The sequence below is a fragment of the Ursus americanus genome, chromosome 4, assembly GCF_024610735.1.
Source record: "Ursus americanus isolate L20-20 chromosome 4, mUrsAme1.1.p, whole genome shotgun sequence".
Lineage (NCBI taxonomy): Eukaryota > Metazoa > Chordata > Mammalia > Carnivora > Ursidae > Ursus > Ursus americanus.
Window position 1 is genome coordinate 56,075,452 of NC_142130.1, and position 23,561 is coordinate 56,099,012.

The window sequence follows — 23,561 nt, forward strand, 5'->3', positions numbered from 1 at the left end:
TTGCTTGTCAAGTTTCTGTGGAGATATCTGATGCTTACCTTATTTGTCTTCCCTTGTAAGTTAGAGACTTCTTTTGTCCTGCTGCTTTTGGGATTTTTTTTTCCTTTTCTCTATATTTTCCAAATTTAAGTAAGATGTGTTAGTGATGGCCTGCATTTGTTGATTTTGATGGGAGTTCTCTGTGCCTCGTGGATTTGAATGTCTCTTTCCTTCCCCAGATTTGGGAAGTTTTCAGGTATATTTGCTCTTCTGCCCCCTTTTCCCTCTCTTTTTCTTCTGGAAGTCTTGTGATATAATGTTATGCTTTAAGGAGTCACTGAATTACCTAAACTTACTTTTGTGATACAGTATTTTTCTTATCCTCTTTTGTAAAGCTTCATTATTTTCCACATAATTTTATCTTCTATATCACTTATTCTTCCTCTGCTTCTTCCATCCTTGTGGTCATTACATCCAATCAGGTTTAAACTCGGTTATTCCATTTTTCATTTTGGCCTGATTAGTTTTTAGCTCTTTTGTCTTAGTGGGAAGGGACTCCCTGATGTCTTCTAAGCTTTTCTCAAGCACAGTTAGTATCCATATTATGATTGCTTTTAGTTCTCCCTAGGGCATACTACATCTGTTTCGATTAGATCCCTGGCCATGACCTTTCTTTGTTATTTCTTTTGGGATGAATTCCTCCATCTTGGCATTTTGTCTAGATCGTTGTCTTCTTCTGTATGATTGGAAAGTCTGTTACATTTCCTACTCATGAGAGTAATGGCTTTATGAAGAAGAGGTCATATTCTACCCAGGATCTAGCACTTCAGGAAGTGTCTGTGGTGTATGCTGTGTGCACTCTGCTGTTGTGTTTTAGCTGCTCTTTCCCTCAGGTCAGTCTTCTGCAGTTTCTCCCAGCCTGTAGTGAAGAGTGTCTGATCCTTGGACAGAGTATGGTGAGTTTTAGCTAGGTGTGCTCTGGTTTGCTAGTTCAAAAAGACCTGATGCTACTTCCACTAGAGCTGAAGCTTTACAGAACTCTATGGTCAGTAGATGTAGTATGTGCAGGGGTTTGTGCTGGTCTTCTTGGGGAGGGTTCTGCTGCTCTGGGTCTCAGGCACACTTTCCTAAGAAAACCAGTATCAGCAAAGCAGGGAGGGGTGTGGTTTGGTGTAAGCAGTTTAGGCCACCAGTGTTGGTGCTGTACTATTTACTGAAGTTAGTTTATGCTGAGCAGTGGGAGAGAGAAATGGCACCAGCCAGCTTCCTTGTCACCAGAGAGGGTAGTTCACACCCACTTCTGTCTGGGAAGCCCTCACAGAAGAGCAAACAGTGTCCCCTCATGTGTCTCAGGTATCCCTCAGATCACTGCCTTCACGCTTTTGTGTCTGGGCCATCTGCCTGACCAGCAGTGCAGTGCACCTTGGGCTCTAACCCAGGGAGGACCACTGACTTTTAAAACTCCAAATGTTAGGGACCTGGCATGGCATGGCCCCTCACTTGTTCTCTGGGGGAGGGTCTTGCCATGCTGCTGCAGTTTGACCCAGAGGGGCAATCGCATCGAAGCACAGGAGCGTCGGTTTTGGGGTAAAGCACAGCAAAAAGACAGTGTCCAGGTTAACCACTTTCAGTAGGCATTTGCACGTGGATCTTTTGTCCATGGAGAGGCAATGCCACTCTTCCCAGATCATGCCAAGAAGGAGGAATCTCTGAGCGTGTCCCAGATCATGCCATCAGCCCCCTGGGCTATCTGACCACCTTCCCACAGGAGCACTGCAATGCCCACTGAGCTCCACACCAGCCACACCACGGACCTCTAAAAGTCCAGTCATTGAGCCCCACTGATTGCAAAACTCACACAAAGCAACCTCATTCTTTTTACCAATCAGTGGCTTTGGAAAAGTTTTCCTTGTGCAATCCACTGTATGTTCCTCTCTCTTTCTCTCATTTTCTCTCTCTCTCACCTTTCTCTGTGTGCAGGGTTCCATACCCTTCACAGCACCCATGATTCGTTTCTCCCCCAAATCACAGCTCTGCACCTCCTACCTTCCATGATAATGGCCTCTTTTCTCCCTCTATTTGCATGCAGTTTGTTCTGTCAATCCTCAGAATGATTTCTTGGGTTTTCACGATGATTGGATATTAATCTAGATGTGTTTAATGGTCAAAGCAAGCCTAGGGTCTTCCTACTACTCCACCATATTAGCTGGTCCCCATTGGTGTCCTGTGTTGTCCTAAGTATATTGGTTCTTTGAGCACAGTCTAGGATAATGTTGTCAGCAACTTCTCAACAGGTATTACAAAATGATGAGAAAAAAAATATATATGTATATATACTAAAAGAGGAACTATGAATTCTTTTAAATTTCCAGGTAAGAGAATCAGAATGTTCATAAGAAAGTGTGTTTATAGTATATTATTATTAATTATTATTATTACTATTATTATTATAAAAGGATGGTTTAAACCACATTAAGCATTAATCCAGATAACTGGATGAACATTGTGATATCATCCTTTACATCTAAATATTCATTAAGTAATGCATAGGTAACTTCATAGTTTACTTTTTAAAAGTTTACAGAATATCTTGTCTAAAATGTGGGCTTTGCAGAGATGTATATTTTAGGTCTTTCCCAACATGACACTGAACTGATAAAAATGATATGGAAATATGAAAAATTCTGTAACAGAAAAAAGAATGGGATCACATCAGTGAACAAAAGATTTTAGTGAATTTCTGTAAGGCATAAAGTCATTGGAAGTTTAACAAAACACATAGGACAGTGGAATCCATAGATGAGACATGTATAAGAGAAGTCTACACAGGACGTCTGAGTTTTGAGACCCTCAAAGCCTATTCCACACCCACCCAAACTAAAGTGGGACCAGACATTGCATACACCACACTCATACACTCATAGATTGATGTCAACCTTTTTATTCAAAGAAAAAGCCAGTTAGGGAAATAGATCTTTATGGTTACAAAAGAAATACACACCAGTTGGTTTTACTACTAATACAATCTTTGGGTCATCATGTCACATGAGCAAGCAAAAATGTAGATAATGTGCAGAAAAAAATCGGCACAATGGGAATATCATATAGCAACAAGAATTAAACTAAGACCTGTGCAATAACATGGAATCTTTAGTGAAAAATAATAACAATGTCTGAACTCTGATGTATTCACTCCATTTCCTTGGACTTGGAGGTATCCCTCAGGGAAACAAAAACATGGCAGATGACCTGGTCTAATCTTGTGATCTGAAACTCCAGAAATACATAGTAATATTTGTTTTAAATACTTTCCTGTTTTGTATCTCTAAACAAAAAGCTAATAAAGAACATCCTCCTAATGCTGTGCTGTACTCTGTCCCAGGAGCTAATCCTCATGATAAGAAGAATAAGAATAATTCACTTTAGCTGTGTGATACTCGTGAGTGTCTTGAAAGAAATTTAAGAAGGTGATCTAGCCTGCAGCAGACACTCAGGGCCTAGTAATCACCCAAGACTCACTACAATATGAAAATGAGTGATGCATTCTCACTTCATTTGAAGTATTTGTGCTGTCAGTTTCATTTTAAATTTGCATGTTTTATAAATACTTATTTAGTAACTCATGGTTTTGAGCCACTGTGCTAAACGTTGCAAAAGATTGAAGAGTACTAGGACTTCTAAATTGTAATCTAAAGAAGCTTTTAAGCTAAAAATAAGTATTACACAGGCAGTTTGTGGCATAAAAGAATAAATGAAGTATGCAATGCCTCAAACAAGTGAGCATCCCTATCCTCTTTGAGATAATCTGGAAATACATCAAGGAAGCTGTAACACTTAAGACAGATCTTGAAGAAATGACCCATTTTAATTGTAAGTGAAGGTGGGCGCAATTGGGGAAGCATTCTCTGTAGAAAGACCTCTGTGAACAAAAGTGTGTACCTAAGAATGAAAGAGTCCAGAAGGATTTTAGTAACTCATTTCAGCAATAACACAGAATCCATTAGGAGAATTTTAGGAGACTTCAGAGTTAAATCAAGGTTTTGGGGGATGAACCTCAAATAATGCCAGGGAGAACAAGTGTATGTGTGTACACACATACTAAAGATGTGTATTTGTACTCCCACCTAAAGTCATTAACACTAGGGCAATTATAACTGCAAAAAATGTTTAAAACTAATCAACAGAGACTGTCTTTTTTCCACTGGATGTTTTTTCCTGCTTTGTCAAAGATTACTTGCCCATAGAGCTGAGGGTCCATTTCTGGGTTCTCTATTCTGTTCCATTGGTCTATGTGTCTGTTTTTGTGCCAGCAGCATGCTGTCTTTGTGATCACAGCTTTGTAGTATAGCTTGAAGTCCGGCAACATGATGCCCCCAGCTTTGTTTTTCCTTTTCAACAATTCCTTGGCGATTCGTGGCCTTTTCTGGTTCCACACAAATTTAAGGGCTGTTTGTTCCAGTTCTATATGCAAAAGAATGAAACTTGACCACTCTCTCACACCATACACAAAGATAAACTCCAAATGGTTGAAAGACCTCGATGTGAGACAGGAATCCATCAAAATCCTAGAGGAAAACATAGGCAGCAACCTCTTTGACATAGGCCACAGCAACTTTTTTCATGACACATCTCCAAAGGCAAATGAAACAAAAGAAAAAATGAACTTGTGGGACTTCATCAAGATAAAAAGCTTCTGCACAGCCAAGGAAACAGTCAAAAAAACTAAGAGGCATCCCACGGAATGGGAGAAGATATTTGCAAATGACACTACAGATAAAAGACTTGTATCCAAGATCTACAAAGAACTTCTCACACTCAATACATGTGAAACAAATAATCAATAAATGGGCAGAAGATATGAACAGACACTTTTCCAATGAAGACGTACAAATGGCTAACAGACACATGAAAACATGTTCAAAATCATTAACCATCAGGGAAATTCAAATCAAAACCACCTTGAGATACCACCTTACACCAGTTAGAATGGCAAAAATGGACAAGGCAGGAAACAACAAATGTTGGAGAGGATGTGGAGAAAGGGGATCCCTCTTACACTGTTGGTGGGAATGCAAGTTGGTACAGCCACTCTGGAAAACTGTGTGGAGGTCCCTTAAAAAGTTAAAAATTGAGATACCCTATGATCCAGCAATTGCACTACTGGGTATTTACCCCAAAGATACAGATATAGTGAAGAGAAGGGCCATGTGCACCCCAATGTTCATAGTAGCATTGTCCACAATAGCTAAATGGTGGAAGGAGCCAAGATGCCCTTCAACAGATGACTGGATTAAGAAGATGTGGTCCATATATACAATGGAATATTACTCAGTCATCAGAAAGAATGATTACACAACATTTGCAGCAACGTGGATGGGACTGGAGGAGATTATGCTAAGTGAAATAAGTCAAGCAGAGAAAGACAATTATCATATGGTTTCACTCATTTATGGAACATAAGAAATAGGAAGATCGGTAGGAGAAGGAAGCGAAGAATGAAGGGGGGGTAAACAGAGGGGAGAATGAACCATGAGAGACTGTGGACTCTGGGAAACAAACTGAGGGCTTCAGAGGGGAGGGGGGTGGGGGATTGGGATAGGCCTGTGATGGGTATTAAGGAGGGCACGTATTGCATGGTGTACTGGGTGTTATATGCAAGTAATGAATCATGGATCATTGCATCAAGAACTGGGGATGTACTGTATGGTGACTAATTTAACAAAATAAATATTATTAAAAAAAAGAAACAAATCAACAGAAGGGTGCCTGAGTGACTCAGTCAGATGGGTGTCTGACTCTTGGTCTCAGCTGGGGTTTTGATCTCAGGATTGTGAGACCAGGCCCTGTGTTGGGCCCCACACTAGGCGTGGAGCCTACTTTAACACAACAACAACAACAACAAAAGGGGCACCTACGTGGCTCAGATGGTTAAGCTCAATTGGTTCTGCCATTGGCTCAGGTCATGATCCCAGGGTCCTGGAATCCCTGTGTTGGGCTCCTTGCTCAGTGGGGAGTCTGCTTCTCCCTCTGCCCCTCTTGACTGCTCTCGAGCACTCTCTCACTCACTCATCAAATCAATAAATAATAACTTTAAAAAATATTTATAACAACAACAAACTAACACATAAAAATATATAATCTGCCAGGGAAATATACAATCTATATAATTTGTAGTAGATATCTTTTATATCATTCATTTTGTACATATATGAATAAACATGCATATGTATATATAGCGTTCTAGATATGTACACCCTATATAAAAATCTGTAGATATGACAATCCATGAAAAGTTGCTGAAGTGGGATATTCTTTAGTCAATGTTTTGGAAGTAAGAGAATATCAACAGGATGTGTGAAAAGTAACAAGATTAGAGCAAATGACAGAAGTGAGCGGTTTTAATGTGAGGACCGCAGTGATAACGGTAGAATGGTGTAGGTAATCAGTGGTGAGAAAGGAAGGGCAGAGGTGAACCTGAAATCTGATTACTCATTATACTTTTTAGTCTCTGTTCACTCAAACAAAACCCTGACTCCAATGTGGAATAAATGCAATGTGAGTCTTCAGGCTGCATAGCTGAATGGCTGTCAAATATATCATATTTAAGTGCTTTTTAGAGAAATTACACTATTACATGCTTAATTCATTTATGAAGCCACATTGAAACATGCAAACAGGTAAAATATTTTGTTTCCTTTTAAATTATTTTTATGTCATGAACACTTGATTAAAATTCCCTCTATGTTTTGACTACATATACATATATTTATTTGTACTCTTACTTTAAGTCATTTAAACATTAGAAGAATTATAACTGCAAACACTGAACAGTAATCAACACATGCAAATATGTCATCTGTACAGTTTGTGTCATTTTAATGACAGGAGAACAGATATTAATGTGAGTTCTAAGAATTTCTCTTTAATATCTTTCTCAATGAATCTATGACTTTCTTATTTCTCAAGCTGTAAATAATTGGATTTAACAAAGGAATTATGATAGTGTAAAATAGAGAGTCCATCATATCTTGATCTTCTGATTGTGTAGATACGGGGCGCACATACATGAGGACAAGAGCACCATAGTATAAAGAGACAGATAAGAGATGGGCTCCACAGGTGGAAAAGGCTTTCTTTATGCCTTGTAGAGACTTCTTTTTTAAGATTGTAAAGAGAACTAGTGTATAAGAGACAAGAACTATCAGAATGGTGAACATCTGTATTGACCCAGCAAAAATAAATAGTATCAGATAATTGATAGAAGGGTCAGTACAAGAAATCTTAAGCAATGGTATAATGTCACAGTAAAAGTGATGTACTATGATGGAATTGCAGAAGGTTAATCTGAATAAGAAAGCATTATGAATTATGGCATGAAGAAGGCCACCTAAAAGTGACAAAACTAACAGACGGTTGCATAATGTATTGGACATAATGACTGGATAAAGTAATGGTTTGCATATGGCCACATAGCGATCATATGCCATTGTTGCCAACAGAAAGCATTCCACTGTTATACTTATTGCAAAGGAAAAAAATTGTATCATGCATTCTGAAAGAGATATCATTCTGCTCTTGGCAAAAAAGTTGACCAGCATCTTGGGGGATACTGTGGATGATATCCAAGCATCCACAAATGCCAAACTCCCAAGGAATAAGTACATGGGGATGTGAAGCTGAGGGTCATTCCATATGAGAGCAATTAGACCAAGATTCCCCACCATGGTGAGAAGATAGATAACCAAGAACACCAGGAACAGGGGGATTTGCCACTGTGGCTCATATGTGAGTCCTGTGAGAATCAAATCTGTGAGCGATGTTGCATTTCCATGTCCTTTTCCATGTTCCTTTTCCATATCCTCACTGGGTGTTGCCTGAAATGAAATTTAATAAATGGGAAAAAGAATGCACTCAAATTATAACATGAAAATATGGGGAGGAGAGTTGAAATAAAATTATGTACATTAGAATACCCTCTCGATTTTGTGTATTTCCTCTATATTGATTGGAATCCTTTGAGGGCTTGGAAATAAGTGCAATTATTTCAATTTTTCAAATTTGTAACAATGAACAGAATTGGGAAAATGAAAGACATTGTAATATGTCCTAAATTTATGGGATAGGATGGGTGTGATATGGAAATTTTATGTTTGGGATGTGGATGTAGGGTGAAGGGAAAAGCAGCTTGAAGGGTCTCAGTAAAAATGAGTTAAAGAGTATGTGAAGGATCATGAACATTATTCATCAGGGAATAAGCATGCACTGAAACTTAAGAGAAGGGAGTAGTACTGATAGATGCTTTTTAAAATGAATATATGGCGGTGTAGAAAATAGACTGCAGAGAGGGAGAAATTAGGGTCAGGATACTAGTCAAGAGGAAGTGACTACTATGCACTGTTCGCAAACAGAACCTATAGTAAAACCTCAAATCGGTATTTTTCATAAAACGTTCCCCAGATTACACATTGGAATCATCTGGGGAAACTCATGCAAAATATAGATTTGAGGTTTTACTGTACACAATAATTTAGTGAATCAATTATTAAGCCTAATAATCTGTATTCTACTTGATCTCTAAGTGACTCAAATACAGGTGACATGGCTAATTCACTAATGAAATGACATTGAGATTGATGGGAAGATGAAGAGGCAGATGGAAAAGAGTTCAGAAGGTAGATGCATGGGGCACCTGGGTGGCTCAGTCATTAAGCTTCTGCCTTTGGCTCAGGGCATGATCCCAGGGTCCTGGGCTTGAGCCCCGCATCAGGCTCCTTGGCTGGGAGCCTGTTTCTTCCTCTCCCACACCCCCTGCTTGTGTTCCCTCTCTCGCTGGCTGTCTCTATCTCTGTCAAATAAATAAATAAAATCTTAAAAAAAATAGGAAGATGCAGTGCCTCTCTGACACATTACAGGTGAAGAGTTAGTGAAGAATGGAGGAGTCACTTGGCAACTGGGTAGATTCTCATCAAAAATTAAGAACTCAGATACAGTGGCCAGTTTGGGGACAACCATTGCATGTGTACTTTGTAGTTTGAGTCTACTACAAATTATGAATTGGAAGTCATTGCGATAGACTGAAGGCACACTTATGTCTGAACTATATATTGGAAAATACACAAAGTGAAGAGAATGGTAAATAAATAAACTGACAAAGTGTATTAAAATGGAGTGAAGATAATATGTCACTTTTAGGTAGCCAACCTGATCCAATTTACTACCACATAATCTTGGTGCCACCCGAAGTCTACCACCCACTCCAGGAGCCAACAGAGCTACAATTGACTTTCCTAGCCCCCTAACAACTAGAGTGAGGGGACATGCAATGTAAGTTTGACAAATCTACATCACTCACACTACATTTGGAATTTGGAGTGACGGAGAAAAAGGGACAAGGACAAAAGAGAATTTGAGTTGCTAAGGCAGCCGAAGCACAATATGAAGGTTCCAGCAAATGCACCCTGCACCCACACCAGTGACTCTGTCAGTGTGAATGGTGGCATTCCCATACAGCAGCAGTCACAGCAGCCCTCACGGAGTCAATGTTGGAATATAATTTCTGCTGTTCACAGACTGCCATGCTTGCTTCTGCTGCTGCCCATTTTTTCCCAACTGATCCCTTTAATGTCCCAGCATTTCTGTTAGATTACACTCAAAAAAATAATTTCTTGTTGAAACTAATAGTTCTGACTGGAAGCAAATAAGAGACCAGGAAAGGATACTGAGCAGAATGATCAAGAAGAGAAGGAGCAGGACAGGTGAGTGTCATGAGCACAAAGAAAGGAAGATACTCAAGAAGGACAAAGAAAATTATGATGCCAGTCACTAAAATAAATGTTCGAGTGGGACAAGGACTGAACAGGTATGCTTGAGCATGGAAACTAAGAGATGTTTAGTGGCTTTAGGGAGAGCAATTTCTGTTATGTGATGCAGTGGAGGCCAGAGAATAATGAGCAGTGAATGGGTAACAAGTTGCACCACAGTGAGTAGCAAGGTGACATTAACTACTCCAAGAATGTGGATGACAGGTGTTATATGTCTATTCCAGGTGGACAAATAGAGCATTTTTCCCTGATATTGTTTTAATAAAAGTTTTCAAAACAGACAAACAGAGAGGAACCCATGAAAAGGAGAAAGAAGACAGCAGAAGGAGAAGTTTGGGTGGTGAAGATCACAAGATACATGTACAGAAATAGGCAGAGAATAATAGACACATGGATGGTTAAGTGTGGGAAAGACAAGCAAAGAGGAAGGATTAAGAATATATCAGGGGTGCCTGGGAGGCTCAGTGGGCTAAGAGGATGACTCTTGATTTCAGCTCAGGTCATGATCTCAGAGTCCTGGGATTGAGCTATGCATTGGGTCTGCACACAGTGGGGAGTCTGCTTGAGGATTCTCTCTCTAACCTCTGCCCCTCCCATCAATTGCACACACACTCTCTCTCAAAAATAAATAAATTGCTAAAAGGAAAAGAATGTATCAGAGAAAGATTATGGACAACAAAAATGAAAGGCTGAGAGTCTGGAGATAAGTATTTATTTTAACCCTGGTTGTCATTTACAGTTGTCAACATTGGGAATCTTTTCTTTCTTTCTTTTTTTAATTAGAATTTCCAAATTTATTTTTCTATGGAATATGTGTAAGCAAAAGATTTTCAGGTTAAATTTTTCTTCAAAAACTGTTCATAAATACATTAGCACTGCCTGAAAGGTTTTTCATGTTTAAAAGTTGCTTTATGTTTATTACAGTGATTAGATCTGACTTTTTCTAGAAATCCTTATGGTTTTACTTGAGAACACCTTTCCTCTACCAGTGTTATAACAGAATAAAATTGAGCCAGAATGTAGTGGCATACAGATGATATAAAAAACAAAGCCACTAATTGCACTTGGTAACTGTATTTTCATTTGGAAAAGTCTCCTTTCTAGGCAATTCCAAATCACTAAATAATTTAAAAATCTCGAATTCAGTTTATGCAGGTACTTATTGAGCTATAAATGCTGGAAAGAGCAGAGAAGGAGATTTTCCTGCCTATTTCCTGCTACGTGTATAGAAATAGTCAATGAAATTCTTGTCAGAAGTGGGGGATAGGATAGAGTTAATAGGCAAGTGACGTACCTTAGAAGTTTGAACCAGAAACTTTGATCACTTAAACATAATGGAGCTTTTAATCAGAAGAGGCAGAGAGATTTCTTACATAGGAATGAAATGAATTTTAAATGTAGTTTAAATTATTTAACACTCTAGTTCATGAATACTCCTAAAGTCATTATAGATATGATAAGAAATAATAAAACATTGTTAAAAGTACTAATTAAGTCTTACAGCTACTTTGCTTTACTAGATGATAGTCATTAAAATTTAACATGTAGGGGCGCCTGGGTGGCACAGCAGTTAAGCGTCTGCCTTCGGCTCAGGGCGTGATTCTAGCGTTATGGGATCGAGCCCCACATCAGGCTCCTCTGCTATGAGCCTGCTTCTTCCTCTCCCACTCCCCCTACTTGTGTTCCCTCTCTCGCTGGCTGTCTCTATCTCTGTCGAATAAATAAATAAAATCTTTAAAAAAAAAATTTAACATGTAAATTATTCACTATTTGTTTTCTATTACTCACCTGGCTTTTTGGCTCTTGTAAACCCAATGTAAAATTATGATAAATGTAATGGTGTATCAACCTCTTATATGAAGAATAATGAATTTAAGAGTAATCATTTATTTCTTACCCATATCTTGTAAGAAATTGAGGAAATTCATTCGAAATGTTAGGCTTTCTTAAACTAGATAAGAAACACAGTAGTCCTGAAATGACCATAACATGGGGAGCAACTCCTTGTGCACTGATTCACTCTGGAGCCTTCATTTAACAAGCTCAGGAAAGTTTTATTTATATCAATTTGATTCAGGCACAACAGTGAATCAGTTGTACAACTGTGGGCTTTTTGCCAAAAAAGGAAGGAATGAAGAACTAAAATTGTCCCAGCAGCACCCAAGGCTTTCCTTTAGGACAAAACTAAATTGTTCTTCTGGGCATTGTAGATTGGAACATGTATGAGAAATCCAGATATCTCATAGGGCATTACAGATTCTGATATCATAAACTTCAAGTCATCATAGATCTTGCATTTTATGCCCCTATTTTCCACTATTAATGACAACTCTGACATATTTATGCAAATTTCAATGTATAAATTTTGATGTTCTGAGTGGTTTGATTATTAATATGATTTTATCTGAGCTAATCATACATGATTTTAATGAGGCCAAAGATCTGCTTTCCCTTCAGGAGCCAACTCCAAATAGAGGTGTCCTCCTGATGCAAAGTGCAGCTCACATTCCAGACCTACACTGCACTTCCCACTTTAATTTGTAAACAGGTGAGAAATCTTTTTGGCAGAAGTCAAGGGAAGATGAAAGGGAAAACAAAACAAAGGACCATAGTGGGAGGTGGTATATAACAGTGCTTCTCAAACATTGATGCCTGTGAATCTCCTGGTGATTTTCCTAAAATGCACATTCTTCTTTGATAGGTCAGGGAGGATGTCTGAGAGTCCTCGTGTCTAACAAAGTGATGCCCTGGATATTTGCCACCTTCGGGGTCTTCCATCCTTGGAGGGTTTGGTGATCTCAGAGCTAGATCATCAGAGAAACAAACAAAGAAAATGGTAAATGTAGCTGGCATGCAAGGAGAAGCAAGATGGAGCCAGATGGGACAAGAAAGTCCAGCATGCTTGGGCTCACATGGGGTCATCGAGGCTAGGTCAGGCACTTTGTTCTTTCCCCCACTTTTAAGGACAACTAGTGAGATATTTTGAACATGGTGGTAAGGTGTTCATATTTACCTTTCAGCATGAAGAGAGAAGTGACATGAATGTTCATTCAGAAAATAATGACATTATTTATGTCAAAATAGTACAAGGTAGAAATAGTAACATTTTGATTTGGTATCTGAAGAGGAGGAAAAATGCTTAACCTCCACATGGGGTTTGATGGCAGCTAGGGGGAAAAGAAAGGGCCTATATTTTGATAGAGTCATTAATCAGTCATCCTGTGTCCTTAAGATTTTTTTGTGAGAGTCAAAGAAGAGGGGGAAATAAACTACATAGATAAAAGAGAAGCCCTGTGAAAACTCAGTGGAAGGGTGGGTAAGCAATAGGTGCAGTGGTAATTTCAACATAATCCAAACTTGAGTTAAATTTGATTCTCTCTTCAACTTTGTGTATTTATCTCTCACTTCATTTTGTGGTCCACCTATGGGTACAAAAGTCTGCATTGCTGCTTCCAGTATGAGTAGTCTTCTGAATTTAGTTATTTTAAATTGTGGTTCAATGTATCTCACTATGGTGATCATTTGCATTTCCCCAATGATGAATTATATTGAACATATTTTTGTGTCTCCATTTGACATCTGTATATCTTGTTTATTGAAGTGTCTATACAAATGTTTAATCTTTTTTGAGTTATATATTTCTTAATTTTTAGCTTTAAGATTCTTTTTGTATTCTGGATATGAAGGTCTTATCAGATATATGATTTGCAAATATTTACTTAAGGATTTGATCTTCTTTTCCTGCTATAGAATATCACACTTATTCCTATGCAGCAACTACAGTAGATTTATTGGTAGACATTTGTGTACGAGAAGTTGAGAAATAAATTCAACAAAATTCAGAGCCCATTTATCTAGGTGAAATTTCTAGTCGTCCAGTGGTGGGTCATGTGGAGATATCTCTTCAATGGTAAAGGATAAGTTGTTGCCTCTGGCCCTCCTACAGCAAAAGAGAGGTACAACACCTATTGGGACTCTGTGGATTTTGGAGGCAATGTCATCTTCATTTGTGTGTATAATTCCAACCCATTTACCAAGTGTCCAGAAAGCTGTTAGTTTTAAGTGTAACTCTGAACAGGAGAAGGATTTACAATGGTGTAGGCAGGTGTGCAAGTTGCTCTACTACTTGGGTCACATGATCTACAAAACCAATTGTAGTTGAAGTCATAGTGAGAGATAAGGGTGCTTTTTGGAGACTTAGGCAGGTTTCTGTAGGTAAATCAAAGCACAGGCCCTTAGGTTTAGAGCTAAGCCATGCTATCACAGCAGATAATTACTCTCCATTTGAAAAATACCTATTGGTTTGCTCCTAAGCCTTAAGAGGGATTGTACACTTAGCCATGGGCCACCAAGTTCCCATGAGAGCAGAGTTGCCTTTCATGAATTGGGTGTTGTATTACCCACCAAACCATAAGTTAGGACTTCACAGCCACAGCATCATCAAATGAGATGGTACATCTATGATGTAACCTCAGCAGGCCTTGAAGGTACCCATAAGTTACATGAAGAAGTGGTCCAAATGTCCATATTCCCCAGGCCTGTTAGATGGACTTCTCCATTCTAGCCATACTTATGGCTTCACAGAGGCTTCTTTATAATCAGTAGACAGAGAGAGAGATGAACTGGGCCTGAGTTACTGATAGTTCTGCAAGATATGCAGACACCAGTTGAATGTGGACAACTGCAACACTGTTAAGAGGATCTGGGACACCCTGAAGGACAGCGGTGAAAGAAAATCCTCCCAGTGGGCAGAAGTTTGAGCATTTACCTGATTGTTCATTTACTTGCTAGGAGTCGGAGCTACATATGTGGTTATATAATGATTCAAAGACTTTGAGAAATGTTTTGGCTGCATGGTCAGGGACATTGAAGGATTATGACTGGAAAATGATGACAAGGAGATGTGTGGATGAAAAGTGTGGAAAACTCCCTCTAAATGGATAAAAATATGAATGTATTTCTGTCCCACATATGCGCTCACCAAAAGGAGACCTGTGCAGTGAAAGATTTTAATCAAGTGGATAAGATGACCCACTCAATGGATACCAGTCAACATATTTCTCCTGCCAACTCTCTAATCACCAATAGTTGTCATGAAAAGGGGGGCTACCATGGCAGGAATGGAGGTTATGCCTGGTCTCTGCAATTTGGAATTCTATTTACTGTGGCCAATGCAGAATGGCCATTGCTGAGTGCTGTCTGCCAGCAGCATAGATCAGCACTGAGTCTCTTCACTGGGGTCATCAGCCACCTACCTTATGGCAGGTTGATTATATTGGCCCAATTACAATAACAGAAGGGATGTATGTGTTTTTACTGGGATACATACTTACTCTGGATATAGATTTCCACTCCTGTTTGCAATGCTTCTGCCAACACTCTGTGGACTTACAGCATTCTTTATCCACTATCATAGTATTCCACTTGCATTGCTTCTAATCAAGCAACTCATTTCATAGTAAATCAAGTGTGGCAATGGCCCCATGATATTAGAATTCACTTACCTTACATTTTCCCAACCATCCTGATAAAAATAGTTTGCTAGAACAATGGAATCATCTTTTGAAACTCAGTTATTGCACCATCTAGATGGCATTACCAGCAGGGCTTGGCAAGGTTCTCCAAAAAGCTGTATATTTACTGAATCAGTGTCCAATACATAGTACTGTTTCTCTATAGCTAGTATTCATGAGTCTAGGAATCAAGTAGTTAACACGGAAGTGGTACCAGTCACTATTACTTCTAATGATGAACCAGCATGACTTTTGCTTTCTGTTCCCCTTGTTTTTGTGCTCTGCTGTTCAAATCGTCTTACAGCCAGAAGAGGGAATGCTTCCACCAACACACACATAATGATTCTGTTGAGAAGGAAGTTAAGAATGGCAGTAGGCCACTTTGTGCTCTTTCTTCCTCTGAATCATCATACACAGAAGGGAGTTACTCTGCTGGCTGGTGAGATACCAAGGAGAAATTGGACTACGCCACAATGGAGATGAGAACAAGTATGTCTGAAATTCATATCACTTAGGGTGTCTTTTAGTAGTGCCATTCCCTATAATTAAGGTCAGTGGAAACCTCCAACAAACCAATTGAAGCAGAATTCCTATTGTCCTGACACTTAAGGAATGAAGGTAAAGAAGAATGACCAGGTAGAGAAAAACTGACCAGCTGAGGTGCTTGCTGAGGAAAAAGGGAATGTAGGATGAGTCACGGAAGAGATAATTGTGAACATTAGCTATGACCACAGAAGTAGTTACAGAAATAAGAACTGTAATTGCCAGGAGTATTTACTACTCAGTTTGGTAAGAATATATTTGTGTGTGTTTGTGTATGTATATCTGTGTGTATGTGTGTGTGTACAGGACCATACGTTTTTATATATATAAATAAAAATTGCAAATATATTCATTTTCTTTCCATTCATGTTCTCTTAACAGGTAACACAACGTATTGTATTTATTGCATTGAAATTATAGTTAATTTGGCATCATAGTATTTCAGTTACCAGTATCATGGAGAAGAGTACACATCACTCAAACACTTCACCCCCTCTACTAGGGAAAGTGTTAGTGCATTTTCAGTTTTACACAGTTTTTTGTTGTATCATATTAGGTGGAAGTGTGACTTAGCTATTGTCTTTACTTAGAATTAAGTACAGATGAAGGAATTGTGGATGGGTGACAAGCTGACAGTGGGTGGACCTAAGATCGTTCATTGTATATTCCAAGTTGACTAGTCTACAGGATGTCCAAATATCTGGTTAAATATTATTTCTGGTTGTATTTGTGAGGTGTATCCGATAGAGATGAGTATTACATCATTGAACTGATCAAGTAAATTTTCCACTCTGATGCTGGTGGGCATTATTTAATCCATTGAAGGGCTGAATGGAATAAAAGGCAGGGGAAGGTTGAATTCACTCTGCCTGACTGGTTGATCTGTGAAATTGATGTCCTTCATGCTCGTTCTCAGGCCTTCAGACCTGATGGATGGAATTTACACCTTCCATCAGCTCTCCCATTCTCAGGTAGAGAATTCTCTTCTCTTTCCATCTTTCCTGAGTCTCTGCCTTGCAGACAGCAAGTCATGGGATTTGTCATCCTCTATAATCATGTGAGCCAATATCATATAATAGATATCTTCAGAGATACAGATATAGATATAGGTATAGGCACAGCTATAGATATAGATAGATATATCATACTGGTTCTGATTCTGACTGGCTATTATTATTGTTAATCATGTTTTCAAGAAAAGTAAAAACCGTCCATAATACTTCATCCTTTGTTCAACAACAAAACTTTTTTTTTTTTTTTTAGTTCTTCATCCCTTGGAGCAGGTGCCCTACTGAAATCTGCATCCAGCTACCTAAACAGGAAAGGAAGTATGAAACTGACAGTGGAAATCTTTAGAATACTTGCATAGTACTGTGTAAGTAGGGAACAGGGGATGTGTAAAAAATACATTTTGACGTATCTTGATTTTAATTTTTTTTCTTCACTGCTTATTTAAAAGAGCATTATCAAGAATGAAACTCGACCATTCTCTACGCCATACACAAAGATAAACTCTATATGGATGAAAGACCTCAATGTGAGACAGGAATCCATCAAAATCCTAGAAGGGAACATAGGCAGCAACCTTTTAGACATCGGACACAGCAACTTTTTTCATGACACGTCTCCAAAGACAAGGGAAACAAAAGCAAAAATGAACTTTTGAGATTTCATCAAGATAAAAATCTTCTGCACAGCAAAGGAAACACTCAACAAAACAGAGGCAGCTCACGGAATGGGATAGGATATTTGCAAATGACATGTCAGATAAAGGGCTGGTATCCAAGATCTATAAAGAACTTCTCAAACTCGACACCCCCCCCAAAAAAATAATCCAGTCAAGAAATGGGCAGAAGACATGAACAGACAGTTCTCCAAGGAAGACATACAAATGGCTAACAGACACATGAAAAAATGTTCAGCATCATTAGCCATCAGGGATATTCAAATCAAAACCATATTGAGATACCAACATACACCTATTAGAATGGCAAAAATTAACAAGGCAGGAAACAACAAATGTTGGCAAGGATGTGGAGAAAAGGGAATCCTCTTACACTGTTGGTGGGAATGCAAGCTGGTACAACCATTTTGGAAAAGAGTATGGAGATTCCTCAAAAGGTTGAAAATAGAGCTAACTTACAGCCCAGGAGTTGTACTACTGGGTATTTACTCCAAAGATACAGATGTAGTGAAAAGAAAGGACACATTCATCCCAATGTTCATAACAGTAATGTCCACAATAGCCAAAGTGTGGTAGGAGCCATAATGTCCTTCAACAGATGAATGGATAAAGAAGATATGGTACATATATACAATGAAATATTACTCAGCCTTCAGAAAGGATGAATACTCAGCATTTGCGTCCACATGGATGGGACTGGATGGGACTATGCCAAGTGAAATAAGTCAAGCAGAGAAAGACAATTATCATATGGTTTCACTCATATGTGGAATATAAGGAATAGCATGGAGGACCATAGGGGAAGGGAGTGAAAACTGAAGAGGGGGATATCAGTGAGGGAGACAAACCATAAGAAACTATGGACTTCAGGAAACAAACTGAGGGTTTCAGAGGCAAGGGAGTGGGGGGATAGGGTAGCCAGGTGATGGGTATTAAGGAGGACATGTGTTGTGATGAGCTCTGGGTGTTATATGCAACCAATGAATCATTGAACAGTACATCAAAAACTAAGGATGTACTACTACATGGTGGCTAACTGAACATAATAAAGAATTTTGAAAAAAGAAGGGGATGTACACAGTGTCAACTTCAAATGGTGTGTAGTAAGGTCATAAGGGAGAGAAGCAAATTGTAGTGGTTCAAGAAAAGATAATGGAGGTGGTGTAGACAAAGTGGGATGTAGACAGTCCAGAGCTAGGGGGTAGGTGAGCAGGCCCGTGGGAAACTGTCCACTCTTCATCTCAAGTTACTATTAAGGTTGAGGATGGGCAGCAAGACTGTATTGCAGAAGAGGTTTGCATGTGGAGTAAAGAGACCTAGGTTCTAATCACAGGGCCTGTGCTAACATGCAAGAGGCCAAGCTCCTTGTGTCTCAGTCTCCTCATCTGCCATGTAAGAGAGTTTGCGCTAGGTGATCTGTATGTTCTCTCCAATTAACTTAAACAACATGACACTTTCTTTTCTATTTTATTCTGAGGAGAATTTATAAATGTAAACACACTGTACTTCTTTGATTAACAACTCAACCTTCTGAAGTGGAAAGGATTTAATATTCCATATGTAACATTATCATCTTCCTAAGAACTTTTTAAACTCTTGTTTGCCAGTGGTGATGATCTATCCAGTGGTCAGAGTGTATCTTGGGAGTTTTTCTTAAAGGTGAAAATGATAAATAACAGGTATTTAATATCAATCTATATTATACTGAAAGCTGTATGTGAAAAGCAAAGAGTCAATGGACTATTTTAGCAATACTGTGCCTTCCAGAATGGACATGCCTTGTACTGTGTGGCATTGATAGTCACCTGCCTCCTGTGAATTGAAGACTCTATTTCTAAATTATATCTGTCATTATATATGAAACTCTACTATTCCTGTTTTTTTCTTTGGGTTAAGATATTATCTCTGGAATTTCTCATCCAAGATGCAAATACCCTTCAGAGAGTTCACTGCAATAAGCCATAAGCCAAGAAGAGATTAACAAGAGAAAAATGGAAGGTGTGTACACTTCAATGACTGGGAGGGAAAGAAACTAAATGGGAAGCAGGCTGCCTTGCAGAGGCTCTTCACAGAGAGAATCTTGGTTCATCAGAGGCCAAGTGAAAGCTCGTTGCATTAGTATGCCAGAAGGAAGATTTGGCTGTGTCATGAAAAGAAACAACAAACAAGGTGGGAGAATGTACAAGACAAGCTGTGTCCACTTTCTAATTTTTCCAAGGTTAGTCCTAGCCGCCATATATTCGTCACCTAGTCAGTAAAACTTGGGGCGATTGAACTCTTCATCTTTAATCCTGAAACATTGTAATTGCTTAGATATGTTCATGGACATGTCAAAAATGAGTGAAATTGAATGAGATACTGCACATGAAAAAAAAAATGCCTAAATGGTGTGTTTAATGACCTACCATAGCAAAAGAGCAGTTCACTGAAAACTAATTAATGAAATTCTTTGTACACTTTGTGAAAGAATGAAATTATAAATAGAAAAGGACCCTTTAGATATTTTTAAACCCTACATTGTGTGTTCTGAACCACATGCTAGTTAGAGTTGTTTGTTACACAAGACCAATATCTGTGATATATTTTAAAGGAATGAAACTACCATATTCAAATTAAAAATTTTTCGGCTTTATTTATGAATACTCTTAAAGAAGCAAGCTTTCTTTTGGAAACAAAATATAAATGTCTATATAAATGCAGCCAAATATTTCTCCATTTAAAGAACTATCATAAATAGGCTGTAACACTTTTTTTTTTTTTTTGGTTTTTGTTTTTTAGTTAACTGCATTACTTCAATCTTGCTACATAACAAGGTTTCATCTCAATTTTTGGAGTGTTTCTTTTGATCAATCCTAAGAGCAATGCACTCATTTTAAAGGTTGCAGACTGTAAGAGCAAGGATTCTTTATTTATAAAAAAAAATACTTAAATTTATTTCTATTTTGTTTAATTTCTTTTAATTTGATTTATTTACTTGATAGAGAGAGAGAGCAAGCAAAGCAGGGGAGCACCAGAGGGAGAGGAAGAAGCAGGCTCCCCACCCAGCAGGGAGTCCAATGTGGGGCTTGATCCCAGGACTCTGGGATCATGACCCGAGCTTAAGGCAGGAGCTTAACCAAGTGAGCCACCCAGGTGTCCCTAAATTTATCTTTTAAATTGATGCTGCACAGAGCAATTTACATATTCAATGCATGCCCTATCAAAATACCATTGACATTTTTCACAGAGCTGGAACAAACCATCCTAAAATTTGTATAGAGTCAGAAAAGACCCCGAATCACCAAGGGAATGTTGAAAAACAAAAAACAAAAACAAAAAACAAAAACAAAGCTGGGGGCATCACAATGAAAAGAAGGAGCATATGAACTGCAATGTTCATAGCATCAATGTCCACAATAGCCAATCTGCGGAAGGAGCCATGATGTCCTTCAACAGGTGAATCAATAAGGAAGTTGTGGTTCATATGTACAATGAAATATTACTCAGCCATCAGAAAAGATGAATATCTACAATTTACATCAACATGGATGGAACTGGAGGGGATTATGTTAAGTGAATAAGTCAATCAGAGAAAGACAATTATCATATGGTTTCACTCAGTACGTGGAATATAAGGAATAGTGCAGAAGACAATAGGGGAAGGGAAGGAAAACTGAAGGGAAAGAAATGAGAGAGGGAGACAAACCATATGAGACTCCTGACTCCAAGAAACAAACTGAGGGTTGCGGAAAGTGAGGTGGGTGGGGGATGGGGTAACTCGGTAATGGGAAATAAGGAGGGCGCCTGATGAGATGGGCACTGGGTATTATCCGCAACTAATGAATCATTGAACATTATATCAAAAACTAAAGATGTACTATATGTTGGCTAATTGAATTTAAATTAAAAAATTTATAGAAGTGGAAATTGCAGTGGATAAGCAAAAAGAAAAACGAATGAACAGGAGCTTAGAAGAAGCAGGGGAACAAATTAATGACCTAGAAGACAGAGTAAAGGAAAGTAATAGGCTGAATAAAGAGAAAAAAATTACGAAAAATGAGAATAAACTTAGGGAACTCAGTGACTCCTTCAAATGTAGTAACATTTTTATTATAGGAATCCCAGGAGAAGAATAAGAGAGAAAAGGAGGCATATAATTTATTTGAAGAAATAATAGTAAATTTCCCAAATCTAGGAGGGAAAAGATATCCAAATCAGGGGGCACAAAGAACCCCCCCAAAAAGCCAATACAGATTCACACTAAAACATATTGTAATAAAAATGGCAAAATATAGTGATAAAGGAGAACTGTTAAAAGCAGCAAAACAAAAGAAGACAGTTACCTACAAAGAAATACCATAAGGCTATCAGTGAAATTTTCAGCAGAAACTTTCAACCAAAAAGAAGTGGCATGATATATTAAAAATACTGAGTGGGAAAAATCTGTAGCCAAAAATACTCTATTCAGCAAAGCTATCACTCAGAATAGAAGGAGACAAATACAAACTAAAGGAGTTATAAACCAGCCTTATAAGAAATATTAAAGGGGACTCTTTGAGTGAGAGGGAAAGACCAAAAATGACAGTATGAAGGTAGGAAACCAAAAAGCAATAAAAATGAATACTTCTATTAAAGAATCAGGGAACATGCAATATAAGGATGGAAAATATGACACCATACGCCTAAAACATGGGGAGAGGTAAAGACTGGGTTCAAACTTAAATGGCTATCAACTTAATACAGATTCCTATATGCAGAAGATGTAATATACAAACCTAACAGCAACCAGAAATCAAAAACCACTAATAAATATACAAAGAAGAAAGAGAAAGAAATCAAAAGTTATCACTAAAGAAAACCAGCAAACTGTGAGATAAAGACAAGAAAGGATCAGAAAAATATCTTCCAACACAATCAAAAACAATTAATAAAATAGCAATAAATACATAAGTATCAATAAGTACTTTGAATGTAAATGGACTAAATGTTCCAACTGAAATATAGTTTGACAGAATGGATTAAAAAAAAAATGACTCATCTATATGCTGCCTACAAGAGACCTAAAGGCTGCTGTACTTGAAAGTGAGGAGATGGAGAAACATTCATCATTCAAATGAATGACAAAAGAAAGCTGAAATAGCCATACCTATATCAGACTAACTAGATTTTTTAAAAAGATTTATATATTTATTTGAAAGAGAAAGAGGGAGAGAGAGGGAAAGAGGGAGAGTGAGACTCCCATATGAGCAGAGAGCCCAACATGGGGTTTGATCCCAGGACCCCATGATCATGACCAGAGCCAAAGGCAGATATGTAGCTGACTGAGCCACCCAGGTGCCCCTCAGAAAAACTAGATTTTAAAACAAAGACTGTAACAAGAGATGAGGAACGGCACTACATCATAATAAAGGGATCTATCCAACAAGAAGGTCTAACAATTATAAATATTTATGCCCCCAACTTGAAAGCAACTAAACATAAAACGATTAATAAGGAACAAAAAGGAACTCATTGATAAAAATACAATAATACTAGGGGACTTTAACACCCCACATACAGCAACAGACAGATCATCTAAGCAGAAAATCAACAAGGAAACAATGACTTTGAATAACACACTGGAACAGATGAATTTAATAGATATATTCAGAACATTTCATCCTAAAACAGCAGAATACACATTTTTTTTCAAGTGCACTTAGAACAGTCTCCATAATAACATATTAGGCCACAAAATTAGCTTCTACAAACTCAAAAACTTGAAATCATACCATGCATCTTTTCTGACCACAACTATGAAACTGGAAGTCAACCAAAAGAAAAATTATAGGAAGACCACAATAACAAAGAAGTTAAATAACATGCTAGTGAGATGATTGGGTCAACCAGGAAATAAAAGAAGAAATTAAAAAGTACATAGAAACAAATGAAAATAAAAACATGGCGGTTCAAAATAGTTCCTGAATTTAAACTGAAAGTAGAAACAAGAGGAATTAAACTTGGATATGGTCAACAGATTTGGCTTTCTTTTTGTTTTTATAA

General features: G+C 38.1%; 1 protein-coding gene across 1 annotated transcript; it reads right to left on the reverse strand.

The window, feature by feature from the left end:
- Window positions 1-6,887: 6,887 nt before the first annotated feature.
- LOC123784267 (olfactory receptor 5H2-like) lies at window positions 6,888-7,835 on the reverse strand. The gene has a single exon (XM_087861300.1). It carries the CDS (start codon window positions 7,833-7,835, stop codon window positions 6,888-6,890), a length of 948 nt encoding a protein of 315 aa, XP_087717426.1.
- Window positions 7,836-23,561: the final 15,726 nt, after the last annotated feature.

Bases quoted from the DNA above. Each gene is read 5' to 3' on its own strand.
- LOC123784267 (XM_087861300.1), bottom strand. From the start codon at position 7,835: ATGGAAAAGGAACATGGAAAAGGACATGGAAATGCAACATCGCTCACA.